This window comes from Taudactylus pleione, unplaced genomic scaffold (assembly GCF_031769625.1).
Source record: "Taudactylus pleione unplaced genomic scaffold, aTauple2 ptg000032l, whole genome shotgun sequence".
NCBI classification, from domain to species: domain Eukaryota; kingdom Metazoa; phylum Chordata; class Amphibia; order Anura; family Myobatrachidae; genus Taudactylus; species Taudactylus pleione.
Genome location: NW_028284434.1, coordinates 40,186,117 through 40,201,610, shown reverse-complemented (window position 1 = coordinate 40,201,610; position 15,494 = coordinate 40,186,117). Strand labels below are relative to the sequence as shown.

The 15,494-nt window shown below is 45.1% G+C and overlaps 1 protein-coding gene across 7 annotated transcripts in view; it reads left to right on the top strand.

Moving 5' to 3' along the window:
• Window positions 1–9,158: 9,158 nt before the first annotated feature.
• Window positions 9,159–15,494, top strand: part of MAD1L1 (mitotic arrest deficient 1 like 1) — an 811,364-nt gene continuing 805,028 nt past the window's right edge. For 3 of the 7 annotated variants that reach the window (XM_088452027.1, XM_088452029.1, XM_088452032.1), the window contains exons 1-2: window positions 9,161–9,308; window positions 15,167–15,342. In XM_088452027.1, the coding sequence (XP_088308153.1) occupies window positions 15,190–15,342 (153 nt within the window). In that variant the 5' untranslated portion in view covers window positions 9,161–9,308; window positions 15,167–15,189. Of the gene's footprint in view, window positions 9,309–15,166; window positions 15,343–15,494 lie in introns of all 7 variants that reach the window. The other 4 variants (XM_088452033.1, XM_088452028.1, XM_088452030.1 and 1 more) reach the window with 4 other exon arrangements.

The window sequence follows — 15,494 nt, the reverse complement described above, 5'->3', positions numbered from 1 at the left end:
GTTGTTGTAGTCATTATTTAAACATTGAATCATCATCGTTGTTAGTGCAGAAAAATACGTATTTTGAAACCAATTGATGTCTGATGGTGCATACACATGGTCAGATTTTTCCTTCAGATCTGAACGATAACGATTTAAAAATCGTTCAGTCATTCATATCTGAAGGAAAATCTGACATGCCTGAACGATGAACGATGCGCGTTCCCGTTTGTCAGATAACGATATCTGACATCTGATGTGTTTGCAGTCAGACTTGGACGATTCCATTCATTTTAATGCAGTCAAAAATCGTTCAAAACTTTGGTAAAATCGTTCAATCGTTCATCTGACAAATCTGACCGTGTGTATTCTCCATTACATGAGTTTACATGAAAATCCTTTGTTCAACATTGATGGACATTTAGGGGCATTTTTGGCTCCCACGGTTGATCCTCAGACCTGGTATATGCAAACCTGCGCTGTGTAACTAAGCAGCTCTGCAAGGTAATATGGATATTGGTTCAAATATAAAGGAGAGCGCTATTTGCAATATAACCATAAAAAAGTATACAAAATAAACAAGATATTTTGCCTAGAAATGGATAAAAAATATATATATCATAAATACCCCTTTGCAGATATAATGTTTATATCCTTTTGTGAGAGGTAAGATGGTGTTTGTTGGTGTTCCGGTTAATACAGGACTTTAGGTGTGAGCTGATTAACATGTTTACCCTACCTTACCGTGAGTAGTCTCACCAGTCCTGGCGGCTTACTGTAGTTAGATCCACATAGTAGAAACTTTCCCCCACTAGGCGGTTCCACTATGCCCTGGGAACCAAACCATGACAGTGACTGTTAGAGTGTAGCGCCAGGGATTTCTGCGGCTGTTAGGTGGCTGCTCCAACGCCTTTCATACTATCTAGGTACATTTTCAAGGATGTAGTAGGTGGTGCTTTACAATTTTTAAAAGCACGTGCTCCAATTTTTTTTTTTATTAATATAAAAACAAAAAACTTTTATTTTGTTTATAATAATCTCATTTCGCTGGATTGGTGTAGTGGAACAAAAAGTGGGGAAATGGTTTTGTTACAATGTTTAAAGTATATGTTGGTTGTCACCATTTCTTCTTTATAGAAGTTACTTTAGTTATTTAAAAAAAAAAATAATCTTTCTCTGGATTTTTATTATAAAAAGGCATTGAACTCAAAATCTATGTTCATACTTTGCGGTGATCATGTCTTCATTAAGTATACAGTGTTCTTCCCACAAAATGTTTCCAACCGGGTGGTAGGCGGTTTCTTGCCCGGTGGTGCACCCGCAAAAAAACCTGGGGAGAACACTGTAATATGCATTATATATGTATAAACACAAATTTACACCCACAGCAGCAGGGGTTGGGCGTTCCTGAATATCACCACCACTTCTGCAGCTGGCTTGGGGAGGTGTGGCAGGGAGCTCAGACTGTGATCAGCGCTGTACAGTCTGTCAGTGTGCCTGACCAGCCGGGTAGCCATGGGGAAGGGACACTGTGCTGGGGGAGGTGCGGCTGTGGCAGGGAGCACAGACGGAGATCAACGCTGATCAGCCTGTCAGTGTGGCTGGCTGACCGCTAGATTTTCAGCAGCCACTTGGATCAGGAGACAAGTCTGCCCCTCTGCTTCCTCCACAGCCACAGTATAAGGCAGCCATGGCTGCCGGGCCAGTTAAACTGACTGATTGCCCTTACACTGCGGCTGGGGAGGAGGCAGAAGGGCTGGCGATTGCCAGACTGATTGCGCCTGTCCATCAGAATACCTTAGCATGTTGCTTGATCTGTGCGCCTTGCTCTGCTCCACCGGACCCAAAGGAATAACAGAAACAGCAGAGAATGGAGATCCACGTGCCGGTCAGCCTGGGAAAATGTTGTTCCACACTACAGACAACACTGGGGAGTGGCTAGACTCTTTTTTCAGCCAATGGAGAGCCATTCAGGGTAGAGGCTGCTGGCGGCGATTGGCTGGGGAGTCACAGTGAGCCCTAGGCCGGGGGGTGAGTGCGAAGTGCCAGGCGGTAGCTGTTTCTTGCCGGGCGATGCGCCCGCTACATACAGCCTGGAAAGAACACTGTTATATCCATTTACTTTTTTCTTAATTCCGTCCTCGTATTACATCTCCTCCAGTTTGGGGAGATCTTCTGTATCCCTAAGAATTTAAGATTCTTTGTATTTTTCTTAAGTAATTCAGAGAAAATATTTGGTACCCTGTGGGTGGTCAGACCTTCTTTTATATTATAAATGTGTTAGAAGATCCGAATCTTGAATTTTCTCTTGGTTAGACCAATGTACTGGAGCCCGCATGGGCACTCAAGAAGATAAATATTGCACGATATGTCCATATTGCACGATATGTTTTATTTGATTTTAAATTCCCTCTTTGATTAGATTGGAATATATGTACAGATGAGGTATTATTGGGGTCGTCTTATTTCCCTGGCCTCCTCAGACCTAGCAATCAGCACTGGTGTTCTTCATATAATTTAGTGCAAATAGAAGTTATGCTATTATGTAGGATCATTTATATGTATTCATTTTACTGAACGTTTGTAGAAGAACAACACTAAAATTGTAATCGAAAATCATTTTAATAGGATGTGTATTCCTATCAAAGGGAGGAATTAAATTGTTTTGTTGCGTCCATAAGTAATAAGTGCCCAATAGGAGATTTTCAATTGTTTTGCCAATTGGCGCGGGTGCACATTACTTATTGCGCATGTCACGCCCAAATGCACCGGGTTTAGATGTGAAAGCGGACAAATCCGTGCCAAGTAATTGGCCCCTAAAGCCACACTAATACCCCTTTTACACCAGAGCGAAAATCTGGGTTATTGCAGGGTTAACCCGGGTTTAAAAGGGGAGAGGGTTGGATGGCCGGGTCGAGTTACCTGGCATTCCATCCCAGGTAACTTGCAGGGTTTGACGCGGGAATGACTCGTGAAACCCTGCAGTGTAAACGGCGCGATCCGGGTCACGATGACCTGGAGCGTGCCGCATGCCAACTTCGGTGGCGCTTGAAGATGACGTCATCTCCAAGCGTCCACTTCCACGCCGGAAGAGCCGGGTCACTGCCGAACAGCGCTGACCTCTGGGTCAGACCTGGAATTTAGGTATAAAAGCAGTATCACCTTAATTCAGGGCTTGACAAATGTTTCTAAAATCTAGGCGCCAGGACAAAAATGTAGGAGCCAAACCCCCCCTTCCCCCAGGACAGTTTTATTGAGCACCTTCTCCCACCCCCGCAACCAACCCTTACGGCCATACCACTAATGCCGGCCCTTTTTTTTTGGCAAGCAGGTATACATTTTGCCGCCCCTCACACCCCCCGTCCATTACAGTCCCCTCAACATAGCCCCTCATCAGTCCCCTCCATTACAACCCCTCAACATAGCCTCTCTCACTCCCCCTCATAACAGCCCCCTCCATCACAGCCCCTCATATCCCCTTCATCACAGCCCCTGGTATCACCTCTTCACAGCCCCTGGTATCCCCCTCATCAGAGCTCCTCCATCACAGTCCCTCTTATCCCCCTCATCACAGCTCCTCCATCACAGTCCCTCTTATCCCCCTCATCAGAGCTCCTCCATCACAGTCCCTCTTATCCCCCTCATCACAGCTCCTCCATCACAGTCCCTCTTATCCCCCTCATCACAGCTCCTCCATCACAGTCCCTCTTATCCCCCTCATCACAGCTCCTCCATCACAGTCCCTCTTATCCCCCTCATCACAGCTCCTCCATCACTGTCCCTCTTATCCCCCTCATCACAGCTCCATCACAGTCCCTCTTATCCCCTCATCACAGCTCCTCCATCACAGTCCCTCTTATCCCCCTCATCACAGCTCCTCCATCACAGTCCCTCTTATCCCCCTCATCACAGCTCCTCCATCACAGTCCCTCTTATCCCCCTCATCACAGCTCCTCCATCACAGTCCCTCTTATCCCCCTCATCACAGCTCCTCCATCACAGTCCTTCTTATCCCCTCATCACAGCTCCTCCATCACAGTCCCTCTTATCCCCCTCATCACAGCTCCTCCATCACAGTCCCTCTTATCCCCCTCATCACAGCTCCTCCATCACAGTCCCTCTTATCCCCCTCATCACAGCTCCTCCATCACAGTCCCTCTTATTGCCCTCATCACAGCTCCTCCATCACAGTCCCTCTTATCCCCTCATCACAGCTCCTCCATCACAGTCCCTCTTATCCCCCTCATCACAGCTCCTCCATCACAGTCCCTCATATCCCCCTCATCACAGCTCCTCCATCAAAGTCCCTCATATCCCCCTCATCACAGCTCCTCCATCACAGTCCCTCATATCCCCCTCATCACAGCTCCTCCATCACAGTCCCTCATATCCCCCTCATCACAGTTCTTCCATCAGTCACTTCCATCACAGTCCATCATATCCCCTCTTCCTCCCCCGCCATCACAGCGCCTCATATCCCTCTTCCTCCCCCTCCATCACTGCCCCTCTCACTCCCCCCATAACAGTCTCCTACATCACTACCCCCTACTCAGACTCAGGGCTGCCGAGAGCTGCGCAGGGCCCGGGGAAGGGGCGTGGCCTAATTACGGGAGGCATGGCCACGCTCCCTTAGGCTTAAAAAAAATTTAAATAATTTTTCAGCACCGCTGCGCTCTGGGGAAGCGGGCGCTGTGTGACCCTTAGCTCCGTGGCATGCCATGGGGGGACACGATCCGTGTGATCGCTCCCCCCCCACAGGCATAGGAGACTGTCTCGGCTGCTGCTCCCCAATGCCTCCCCTGCTCATACTTACCTGCTGGCTCCAATAGCAGCAGTAGAGTACTGTCGGCGGGGGACAGCTCTGGCAGCAAAGTCGGCGGGCGCCCTCCTGAGCGCTGCGGTGCGACTGCGCAGGCAGCTGTGTCACAGTGACACAGACTGCCAGGAGACCGCTTTACATGCCACTGGCCGGATCAGGGTGCCCTCCTCTAGGTGGCGCCCTGCGTAACAAACGCATATGTAAAAACCTCCCTCCCTGCAAAATCTGGTTGCCAGGCTGCAAAATTTGGTCGCCATGGCAACCTGGCCCCTGGGATTTGTCGAGCCCTGCCTTAATTAAACATTTCCATCGCTATATGTCTAATATAAAGATTAGGAGACAAATTATATTTTCATTGCCGTGCTTTACCTAGCTTCTATAAATGGGTTATTAATGCCAGACAAGCTAACAACTGCAAGCACAGAGGCATTACATTGTTTTGTCTCTGTCCCATAGTGTTATTGTCTCCTAATGGCTACCTGAGACAGGTTGGGGTTGGCTCTGACTAAATTGTAGGCTCAGCCGAGTCAGTGTAAAATATGATGGGGAGTAAACAAAGGGGAGGCAATCCGAAGCCCATAAGGAGGAGGAGATCTAACAAACCTTCTAAATAGGACATGTAGAGGTGTTGCCATTAGCAACAATTAGCTTGTAGCTATCACTGTATAGAATGTACTAGATCAGTCATAAGCAACCTGATACAGTTTGGGGGACAGAAGGGGCCTCACATTACTATTGTTCTCTGTAGCAAGTCAAATGAATACAGTCAATCAATGAAAGAGACACATAGCTGTAATATATCAGCAGGCATTTTAAACAAACAATTATGACAACAAAGCAGGAAGGAGCTGTAGGTTGCTCGTGATGGCGTGGTGCGCCACCTGTTGCCGGTTAGTGTACTAGATAAATGAGAGCTAGAATCTGGTTACTATTGGCAACACCACATTTGTCCCCTTTGGAAGGCTTCCTAAATCTCCCCTTAACCGCTTGCCTGGTATGGCCGCATCGTTTGCGGCCACACCAAGCAGTGCGTTATCTGATATGGTCACAAATGATGCCATGTGGGCAACGGTCGGAAGATAATCTTCCAGCAGCCGCCACTAGCAGAGGAACCTCCCGGCCCTTTGGCCAAACATACTAATACCTCTTTTCCAACTAAAACCCAGGTCTGACCTGGGTTTTTGGACATGGTTCCAACCCTGGTCAGACCCAGGTTAAACCCATTTACACTGCACCTTCGATCTGGGTTACTCCCAGGTCAGCCCTGTTCACACTGAACACAGGTCTGCCCTGATAAACCTGTGAGATCATAAAAAGTGGGAGGTGAATGCTCCACAACCACCAATCAGCTCATTTTAGGCATGACCCAGGTCAGATAACCCGGGTTGCACCGTTTACACTACGCCATTACCCTGGTCCATCCTGGGTCCAACCCTGGTAGCTACCTGGGTTGGATTGCTGGGTCACTTGACCTGGGTTATTTTTCAGGGACCTTTTTACACTGAGCTGCGACCCGGGTAGACCCAGCAAAAACCCAGGTTTTTGCTCTGGTGTAAAAGGGGTATGAGAAACCTTACTTTAAAAACTATGTTAATTGTTGGAGTTTATTCTAAAAATTTTGATCATTAGAATTCTTGGGGGTCTTTTTACTAAGCATTGGATGAATCAGCTCCTAACGGCCATGTCGCAGGCTGTTTGAAAAATGACAGTTAGGAGCTGGTTGGTTGGTACCTTATCACTGTCCAATTGATCTCCATCCAGGGCTTAGTAAATAGACCCCTTTGTGCTCATAGTGTGCACCTGCATCTCCCCCCTCCTTTTCTGCTGTAGAACCTCCTGGCCACTCTGCACCATCCCCAAGTGATCGCCGTGCTGCTGATCAGTCAGCACTGCAGGACACCCCCACCCACCCGACAGCTGGGAAAATGTAAATGAACCCCCCCAGCCCCCCAGTGTGTACCTGGCAGCTGCTGGGGAAAGAAAAGTCGCGATGTTCCAAACATTGATGGTCTGATATATTGATGACCGCTATATTAAAAATCTATGTTAATGTTGAATGTTTCAAAAAGAATATATATATTTTTTTCTTTTATAAAATCATGCTGGATAAATAGTAAATAGATGTTCTTGACCTAATCTTATATATAAAATTCATTGGTCTGTTTGTCTGTCCTGGTGCATGCATGGACAACAGAGCGACCCAGCTGCTTGAAGACCGCCTTCACTATATACTAATTGGTTTGTGTAAGAGGAACCATTTATATTGCTTCCACAAACATTAGAAAGACATTTTTCATTTCAGCAGGCGTTCCAGGTTTATCTGTATTCCAGAGTTCATGGTGACCTTACTTGCATTGATTGCAATACTGCCAAATTGGTACCATATTGGCAAATGCATGGATTCAAAATGATCAATATGCCCTAGAATGCTCCAGTCAATATCATTGTGACCACTTTCAGACTTGTACGAGAATCCAGTCAGCAGACCAGACCACTGCTGGCAGGAATGCATCGTAATCTGTCTACCACACTGGCAGGCATATGTTGGATATGGGGCCGTATTCAATTAGAAGTGAAAAGTCAGTTTCTGCAAAACTTTTTTGCCGATTACGTAATTTTTGCCGGTTTCAACTTATTCCCCCCGCATTCAATTGTAGCGTCTTTTCGTCGGCGCGATAATACAATGCAATGTTATAGGCGATAAATTTTCGCCTATGAATTCCCGGCGGAGAAAAGTGCAGAATTGGGGTTTTGGGGTGCAATGTTGCGGGAACCACCCTGCACCCTTTGGACACCCCCCTGACGCTAACTGCGTAAAAAAAACGCAACCCCCCCAAAGGACACCCCCCAAAAAAATCACTTTTAAAAAATGGGCAAAAAGAAATCAAAGTGGAGGTACAAATTTAAAAAACTAGCGAAATAGCCTCTGGGGGTGGGTCTGCAAGTATGGGGGAGGTGTATTTTTGATTGCAGCCCTATGTTCCTTGTACACTGTCTGTCCTCTCTGTGCTACCCCTCTCTGTCTCTTACTCCCATTTAGATTGTAAGCTCTCACGAGAAGTCCCTTTTCCCTCTTGTGTTGTTCCTTTCCTTCACTTATGCTGTTGTCTCTCCCCACTGTCAACAACAGCACCAAACCTTTGGGTTTGGCCATCCCGCTGCTGATTTGGGTCTTAAGATTGCTGCTGCAGCAATATTTATCAACCTTGTCCTTGTTTTCCAGTGTTTTGTACTGTAATTTTTTTTTGTTCATACTGTTCCTATGTACGTTGTAAGCCCCTGTGGCGCCATATAAAGTATAATGATAATAATAAAAATATTTGTCTTATTCTATGTATATACAGTACATAATCTCCATATATGTCTGTTATTATATGTATAGCACATACTCTCCATATGTCTCTCTTACTCCTATATATACAAGTAATATGTGTCTTATTGAATCAACCCTAAAAGTGATCAACTGAACGGTGCAATTAAGGATGAGTTGGTTGGCACGTGAGGAAGTGCAGTCCCGGAATCACTGATTTTTATTTGCAGCCCCATAAAGCTGCGTCCAAAGCTCCGCAAGTCCGGGGTGAGCGGAGAATGAGATGAGTGGTCTTTGCAACGGCACTCGCTCGCACCTATTTGAATTAACCCCCTACGTCACCCTCTACATCTGTTTTAAGAAGTGAAGATTTAGGGGTAAATTTACTAAAGTGAAAGTTTTTAGAAATTAGTTTTAAAAGTGATGTTGCCCATAGTAACTAATCAGATTCTACTTAACATTTAACTAGCACCTTCTAGAAGATAATAGCTAGAATCTGATTGGTTGCTATGGGCAACATCACTTTAAAACTCACTTCTAAAAACTCTCACTTTAGTAAAATTACCCCTTAGTGCCCTATTTATCAGAGACGTGTGGTGAGGTGAATGGCTGGGGACACGTATAAAATCACAGTTTTTATAGCAAAACTCTGGTGCATGACAGGGAGTTTGATAGGGGTCGGCTTTCCCTGACCACTCGTCCCTGGTATTTATATCCATTAAACAGGACTAGGACTACAGAATTAAGAAATAGTAACATTTAAAAAAAAAAAAAAAAAGCTACATTTGTAATTGGCAAAAAAATAAGTAGCTTAGCTTACTATAAATCTACTTTGTTGCAAGTGACTCACTAGCTGCCAGGCCAGCACAGCATGTGAGCCAGCCACAAATGGACGTATAGTATAAAGAACATGAATGATTCTGTTTTAAAATAGTAAAAAACAAATCCAAGTAATAATAACAACAGCAACATTAATTATAATATAGTTGCACATTATGGAGGCGCTACAGTGTTGTATCATCAGCACAGCAGCTGACAGGTCAGGGGGCTATGGGCCGCACATCCAGCTACTACGGCAGTGCGCCTGAAGTACGGTAATTAGGGTAGGCTGGCTGTATCGCGAGAGCTGGTTTGAGTTGGGGAGCTCGCTGCAAAGCGGGAGGCTTCAGTTACCCTGTGTGTCCGACTGCGGCGTGCAAGGTGAGTGTCCGAGTGTGGATGGGTCTATGCACACGGGCATTACTGCTGGACCCTGTACGTAGCTTTGCGCACTTTCTGTAGCTCTTGTGTATGTATGGACCTGTGCTGTATATACGGCATTAGCGGCTCTCCAGCACTCGTGGAACTACAACTCCCAGCAACACAGGCTGATGTTACTTGTAGCTATTGTTGGAGATGCAGTGGTTTCTCCAAGGCCTTGTTCTTAGTGGTGTCTGGTCTCTTCTCCCTAGCTTCCTCTAGGTTAGTGTTTCCCAAGCTCATTCCTCAGAGAGATTTAAAGGTGGCATAGGCAAACGCAGGGGGGATTCTGGCTGCCCACACCATGACCACAATAGAAATAGAAATAGTAATATAATAGATTTTTACTAGTGCTGCATGTTCTTGTCAGTATCACAAGTGAAATAGCACCACCTGTTTAAGATATATCAGTCAGCAAAAAATAACCTGTGCACCAACTAGGAGATCTGGAAAACATGCACTGTATGTACATATATATGTCCAGGGCAGTGCTAGGTTATTCTACTGCTCCCCCAGACTCCTGGACTTGCTCCCATGCTCTGGAATGTTGCTCACATCTAAAATCAAAACATTCAGCTCAGGCAGGATGGCCCTACTGCTGCATCTAATGGCTCACTGTGACCGCTGGTCCTGTATATGCTGGAATTATGACACACAATACACTTTCTATGACGCATAATAAAGCTGGTTAAGTGCTAATTATGCCCCCTTCATGGACTGTCCACACTCACTCTAAAATCAAACATTTGGAAGCCCCCTTTAGAAATCCTGTGTTTGCCACTGGGTGGGTACACACGGTACGATGTGTACCCACTGATGTGACGGATGATCTGAGGGCCGACATATCGGACGGTACCTACACACAGGGCGATCCGATGACTGACATACGCCACCCCAATAGCGCTGCATGGGAACGTCAGACCATTCGCCAGACCATTTGAACATGCAGAAAGATCTGGCGAAGCGACTGATGACCCCACGGTAGCGCATGATATCGTGCATACACACGGAGCGATATAGCTATTTTATCATTCCAATGCGTTGGATCGCCTGCTATATCGTTACTTGGGTAGGGGCCTTAACAGTGCATGTTTTCCATGTTTCCTAGCTGGTGCACAGGTGTAGTCATTACTCACGGACACACTTTAAATTTAATTCTTACACTTGTGATTCAGTGAGGAGACCTGGAAAACATGCACTGATGGTGCTCCCTGAGGCATGAGTTTGGGAAACTCTGCTGCAGATTGCAAGCTCTTTGGGCTATGGTTACAATCCTCCCAAATCCATATAATCATATCAAGATTGTCAGACAATGACACTGATGTTTGGTGTCTATGGCCCATCCCCAGACAATGCTAAATACCCTACAGTGAAATCAGTGATTGCTTCAGGCTGATTATAAAAAAAACAACTATATATGTGAATGTGAATACATTGGGCATAGTGCTGCTGTAGAGTTGCAGTCTAAGGGGTCAACCCAATTATACACAATGTACTCGCGTGTGCGAGTCATCGTGACAACGGCCGCACATGATGGCAGCCCAGTGTCAGCCTGAGCTCGCACAAAACAGTGCGCAGCCCCATAGAGCTGTGTACAAAATTGAGCGAGTTCAGCCTGAAAGAGGGATGTGGGATGCGGTTCCGTTGCTGGCGTTTGAGCGCTATGGCAACATGCACCCGATAAACACCCCTTGTGGCTAATTGGATTGCCTCCTAAGGGTAGCGCTGACAGACTCGCAGGCTGCATTTCTCTTTTAAAAATGTTTGAGGGCAATTTTTTTTTTCTTTAGCAAACATAGTAATCTGAGATAGTTAACTTGATGCTAAGGGCCACAGGAAAACAAGATATAGCTATGGAGAGCCACCGACACTCTGCCAGCCATTGTTTGCATCAGTAATATGTATATACTGTGGTAGGCTTTTAGGAAACCTCTCATATCGTTAACTTGGTGCCACAAATGTCCACAGTGTCACAAAACGGGCACAGTGTTTTTGGGGGAGATGTATCAAACCCTCTAAAGAGGACGAGTGGAGAAGTTTCTCATAGCATCCAATCAGATTCTTATTATCATTTGTCAAGTATATTCTGTAAAATGATAGCTAGGAGCTGATTGGTTGCTATGGGCGCCATCTCTACCTGTATTCTTAAGATGGTTTGATACATACTCATTTTCCTTTTTATACTGGTAAATTATTATGCAGCACTTTACAGCTGTAATCATTCATGTCAATCCCTGCCCTAGATAAACTTATTTTAGAAGGGGGGGCACTATTTTATGAGCGATGCGTGCGGCTGTGCCGCCAGAATGGTCAGCAACAAGTATTTGTGCGCAGTTATTTTTCTCGCCCCGTAGAGGAAAATGAGCGAAAGTTTCTACCATGTTAAGTCAATGTTCGCAGCCTGACATCGCAGTGTTGTCCGGCGTCACATCCCTCTGAATTTAATTCACCCCCTTAAGCTTCTAGTAGGGACGGAGAAAGCTGAATGCTCTGAAGGGGAATCCCCATGAAAAGGAAAATGTAATATAACAAAGCAGTGCAATTTATTTACAAATATTTCTTCATACCACTTTCAGACATAAATTCCCGGCCTCAATCCGGCTCGGACCTGTGACACCGAGCAAGGGTTGAAGCCGGGCTAGCCCTTTTACACTTAGGGGGACAACCCGGGTTGTTCCTAGGTCGTCACCCTTCACACTGGACCTTTGTGTTGCAGTGACCTGGGTCTTCTGGCATTCAGTGGGCGCTTGGAGATGTCCCCGGCCAATTAGTTTGCTTTAGCAGTGACCCAGGTCATCAAGTGCCGGGAAAAACCATTCTAGTGAGCAAGGTCGCGGACCTGGGACTGTCAACCCGGGTCGATATACTTCAGACCCGGGTTGATGCGCGTGAAGCACAAAAACACAGGTTTTAGGCTTAAGTCTGAAAAAAGGTATTGGAGAGCTATTCACAAAATAAACTGCCCCCATTTGAGCTTTACCTTAGTTTTGGCAGAAAAAGTAGATTGTTCTTTTCAGTTTAGCTGAAGTATTTAGCGTATAGATGGATTTATTACTTCTACTGCAGCTTTGTATTTTAAAAGAAATCCATCCTCCTAAATGTACTCATATTTTATAGTACAGTAATATATAATGTTCTGAATGAAACCTTTTTCTTGAAAAATAAAATACTTCAATGCATAAAACATGAATTGTTTTATGCATTTCCATACATTTTTATTAGTGTTTTTAGAGTCCCATCGCCTATTAAAGACAATAGTGCTGTTCCTGTCAATCAGTGGGATGCAGTAAGACAGGGGCTATGCTCGTACAGTGAAACAGAGGGAACTTGTATTCATAATGACATGGCAAAATATACAGTGCTTATAAATATGGGCATTTATTTTGCCTGGAATACCGTCTGATCAACAACCTGCCAGCACCAGCCAAAATGCCACTTTCCTTACAGCTTCCTGCATGTTTCAGCTAAAGAAATGGCTTTTCTGTTTATTTTTGGGTAATGTTTTCCAATAGGCTTTGAAATAAGGTTTATACAGATCTCTCCATGCATTGTAGACGCAGTACAACAATAAGGCATGCACAGTGCGGACAAAATACAGGTTTTTATTTACCTTGGGGTTATCCAAATCCTAAACCTAAACTAATTATTAAAAATTGATACTATGGGGTGAGTCCAATTAAGTACGAGTGGTTTTCACTGCGAATTTCAGGGTGTGAACAGATAAGGAAAATCTTTAAACTTAACTGGGTACACATTAGACTACGTGCAAACGACGCAATGGTCATCCCGATTTCCCTTGAACTCCCAGATAAATTAAATAGTGCATACACACACCGTGCAATCTTCCAATTACATATTGTGCGTCGTTTCATCGTTCACTATATAACATTAACATATTGCCTGGTTGTCCGGGACAGTGCATACACACTGCACGATTTGCGGATAATCTTGACGATATCTGAGATCTGAAGATGCGGTGAGCGACCCTGCAGGAGCGTGCATAGGGGGTACACACTGACGATATGAATGATTTGTTGCTCCGATCTGTCGGAAATTGTTAAATAGTTTAAAAAATATCGCCCTAGTGTGTACCCAACTTAAAATAAAAATATTGTGACACAGTGCAGAACCCTTAAGAACCCCCCCCCCCCCCCCCCCACAAAAAAAAAGAAAAAAGGCTAGGTATTTGGAAATTTCCAATTAACCTAATTGGCTCCATAATTGTCATTTTAGGGTGTTAAGAAAAGGCCTCAAATGACCCCCAAATCAACTTATACCCCTTTTACACCGGAGCTAAAACCCGGGTTTTTGAAGGGTTAATCTGGGCAGCTCCCTGGTGTAAAAGGGGAGAGAGTTGGATCGCCGGGTCAAGTGACCCGGCAATCCAACCCAGGTAACTAGCAGGGTTTAACACTGGCGTAGCCCGTGAAACCCTGCTGTGAGAACAGCGCACTCCGGGACACGATGACCTGGAGTGCGCTGCTAGCCGGCCGATTGGTCCGGCTTCAGTGGCACTTGGAGATGACGTCATCTCCAAGCGACCACTTTCACTCTGCAAAAGCCGGGTCTATGCAGACCCGACTGCGGTGTGAGCGGCGCTGACTCGGGAATATCCCGAGTCGGCAAAATTCCGGGTGTGATCCGGATAGGAACTTTGTTCCAACTCTGGGTCAGACCCGGAATTTAGGTGGAAAAGGGGTATAATTCATTTGTTTAGGCAACCCATATTTAATGAAAGTAATTTTTTTTTTTTTTTAAAATAAAAAATAGCTTTTTATCATTTTGATGTTTTTTTTTTGTTTACATTTAATGTGGTCTCAAATTACCACAAAATGTTTGCGAGTTTCATATATCAAACTCTTTTGGAGGTTCTCGCCTAATTGGATCGACCACTGTAATTGCAAAGAGATACCAGCAGCCATGTCTTCAAATCCATGAATGGTTGAGGAATTAGACTGCTATGGGACAGTGGGGCAAATGGGTGTTCCCAGGGCTATTGTATAGGAGATGGGAGAGCGTGGGATTTACATAGAACACCTGATATTGTTTGTTTTTACTCCGCCATAATTCTAATGCAATAGTGATTTAATTCCATGTGATAAACAGTTTGGTCATGGGACAGGGTTTTCTCTTCAAAGATTACCAAAATCTGATATTTAAGGCTGAGAGAGTAAAGGGAAGGCCCCACACACGGAGTGATATAGCGGCCGATCTGACGGATTGGAACGATTTTGCCGCTATATCGTTCCGTATGATATCGGCCAGTGCGCGCTCCCCTGGGGTCGTACGTCGCTCCTCCAGATCTTTATTTGCACAAGAGATCTGGAGATTCGCCGGACGATCCCATGCAGCGCTATGGAGGGGGTGACATATCGGGCGGATGGTCAGCAGATTGCTCTGTGTGTGGGGACCACTCGATATGTTGACCATCAGATCGGCGGCGCATTGCTAGGTGCATATAGCACCGTGTATGGGGGCCTGAAGGTTTTTTTTTTTTGTCTCTGCATGTAGCAATTTACAAAGACTGGAAAACCTTGCTCGTAGTTGCTTTCATCTCTATGTAGCTAGATAAAACCAACAAGGTTTTCCTGCTGCATAACCCCCATTGTATTCACACACAAGGCTACAGACGGAAACTCTCCCGAAATTTCACATGGCCTCTCAGCATTTCAGAGATGTAATGAGCACTTGAAGTTTATAAATCCAAATAAAATGTTGGCAAATGATATAAAGTATATGGACCAGTTCTGTGGTGTTCCAGATTATGCCATGTGAAATCTGGTTTTATACTCATTCTCTCTCCTCTGATCGTTTTGCAGAAGCCTTTAAACACCCAGCTAAGATGGATGAAATTGAGGACAACACCACGGTCCTCTCCACTCTCCGATCGTTCAATAAGTTTCTTTCTCAGCCGCTTGAAAGAACTCCCCCCAGTGCTAACACTTCCAACACAAGCGGAGCTTCCTTACAGCTGCAGTTCCAACACAGGCTGCTGGTAAATACGGAAACCGTTACATGTGCCGTTATTAACGCACAAACATTTAACGTCATGTTTTCCATTTTTAACCTGGTTGGGGTAAATGTCAGAGGAACTGATTTTTACTTATGTTTTAATTGAAATCATCTTACTGACATGCTCATTCATCA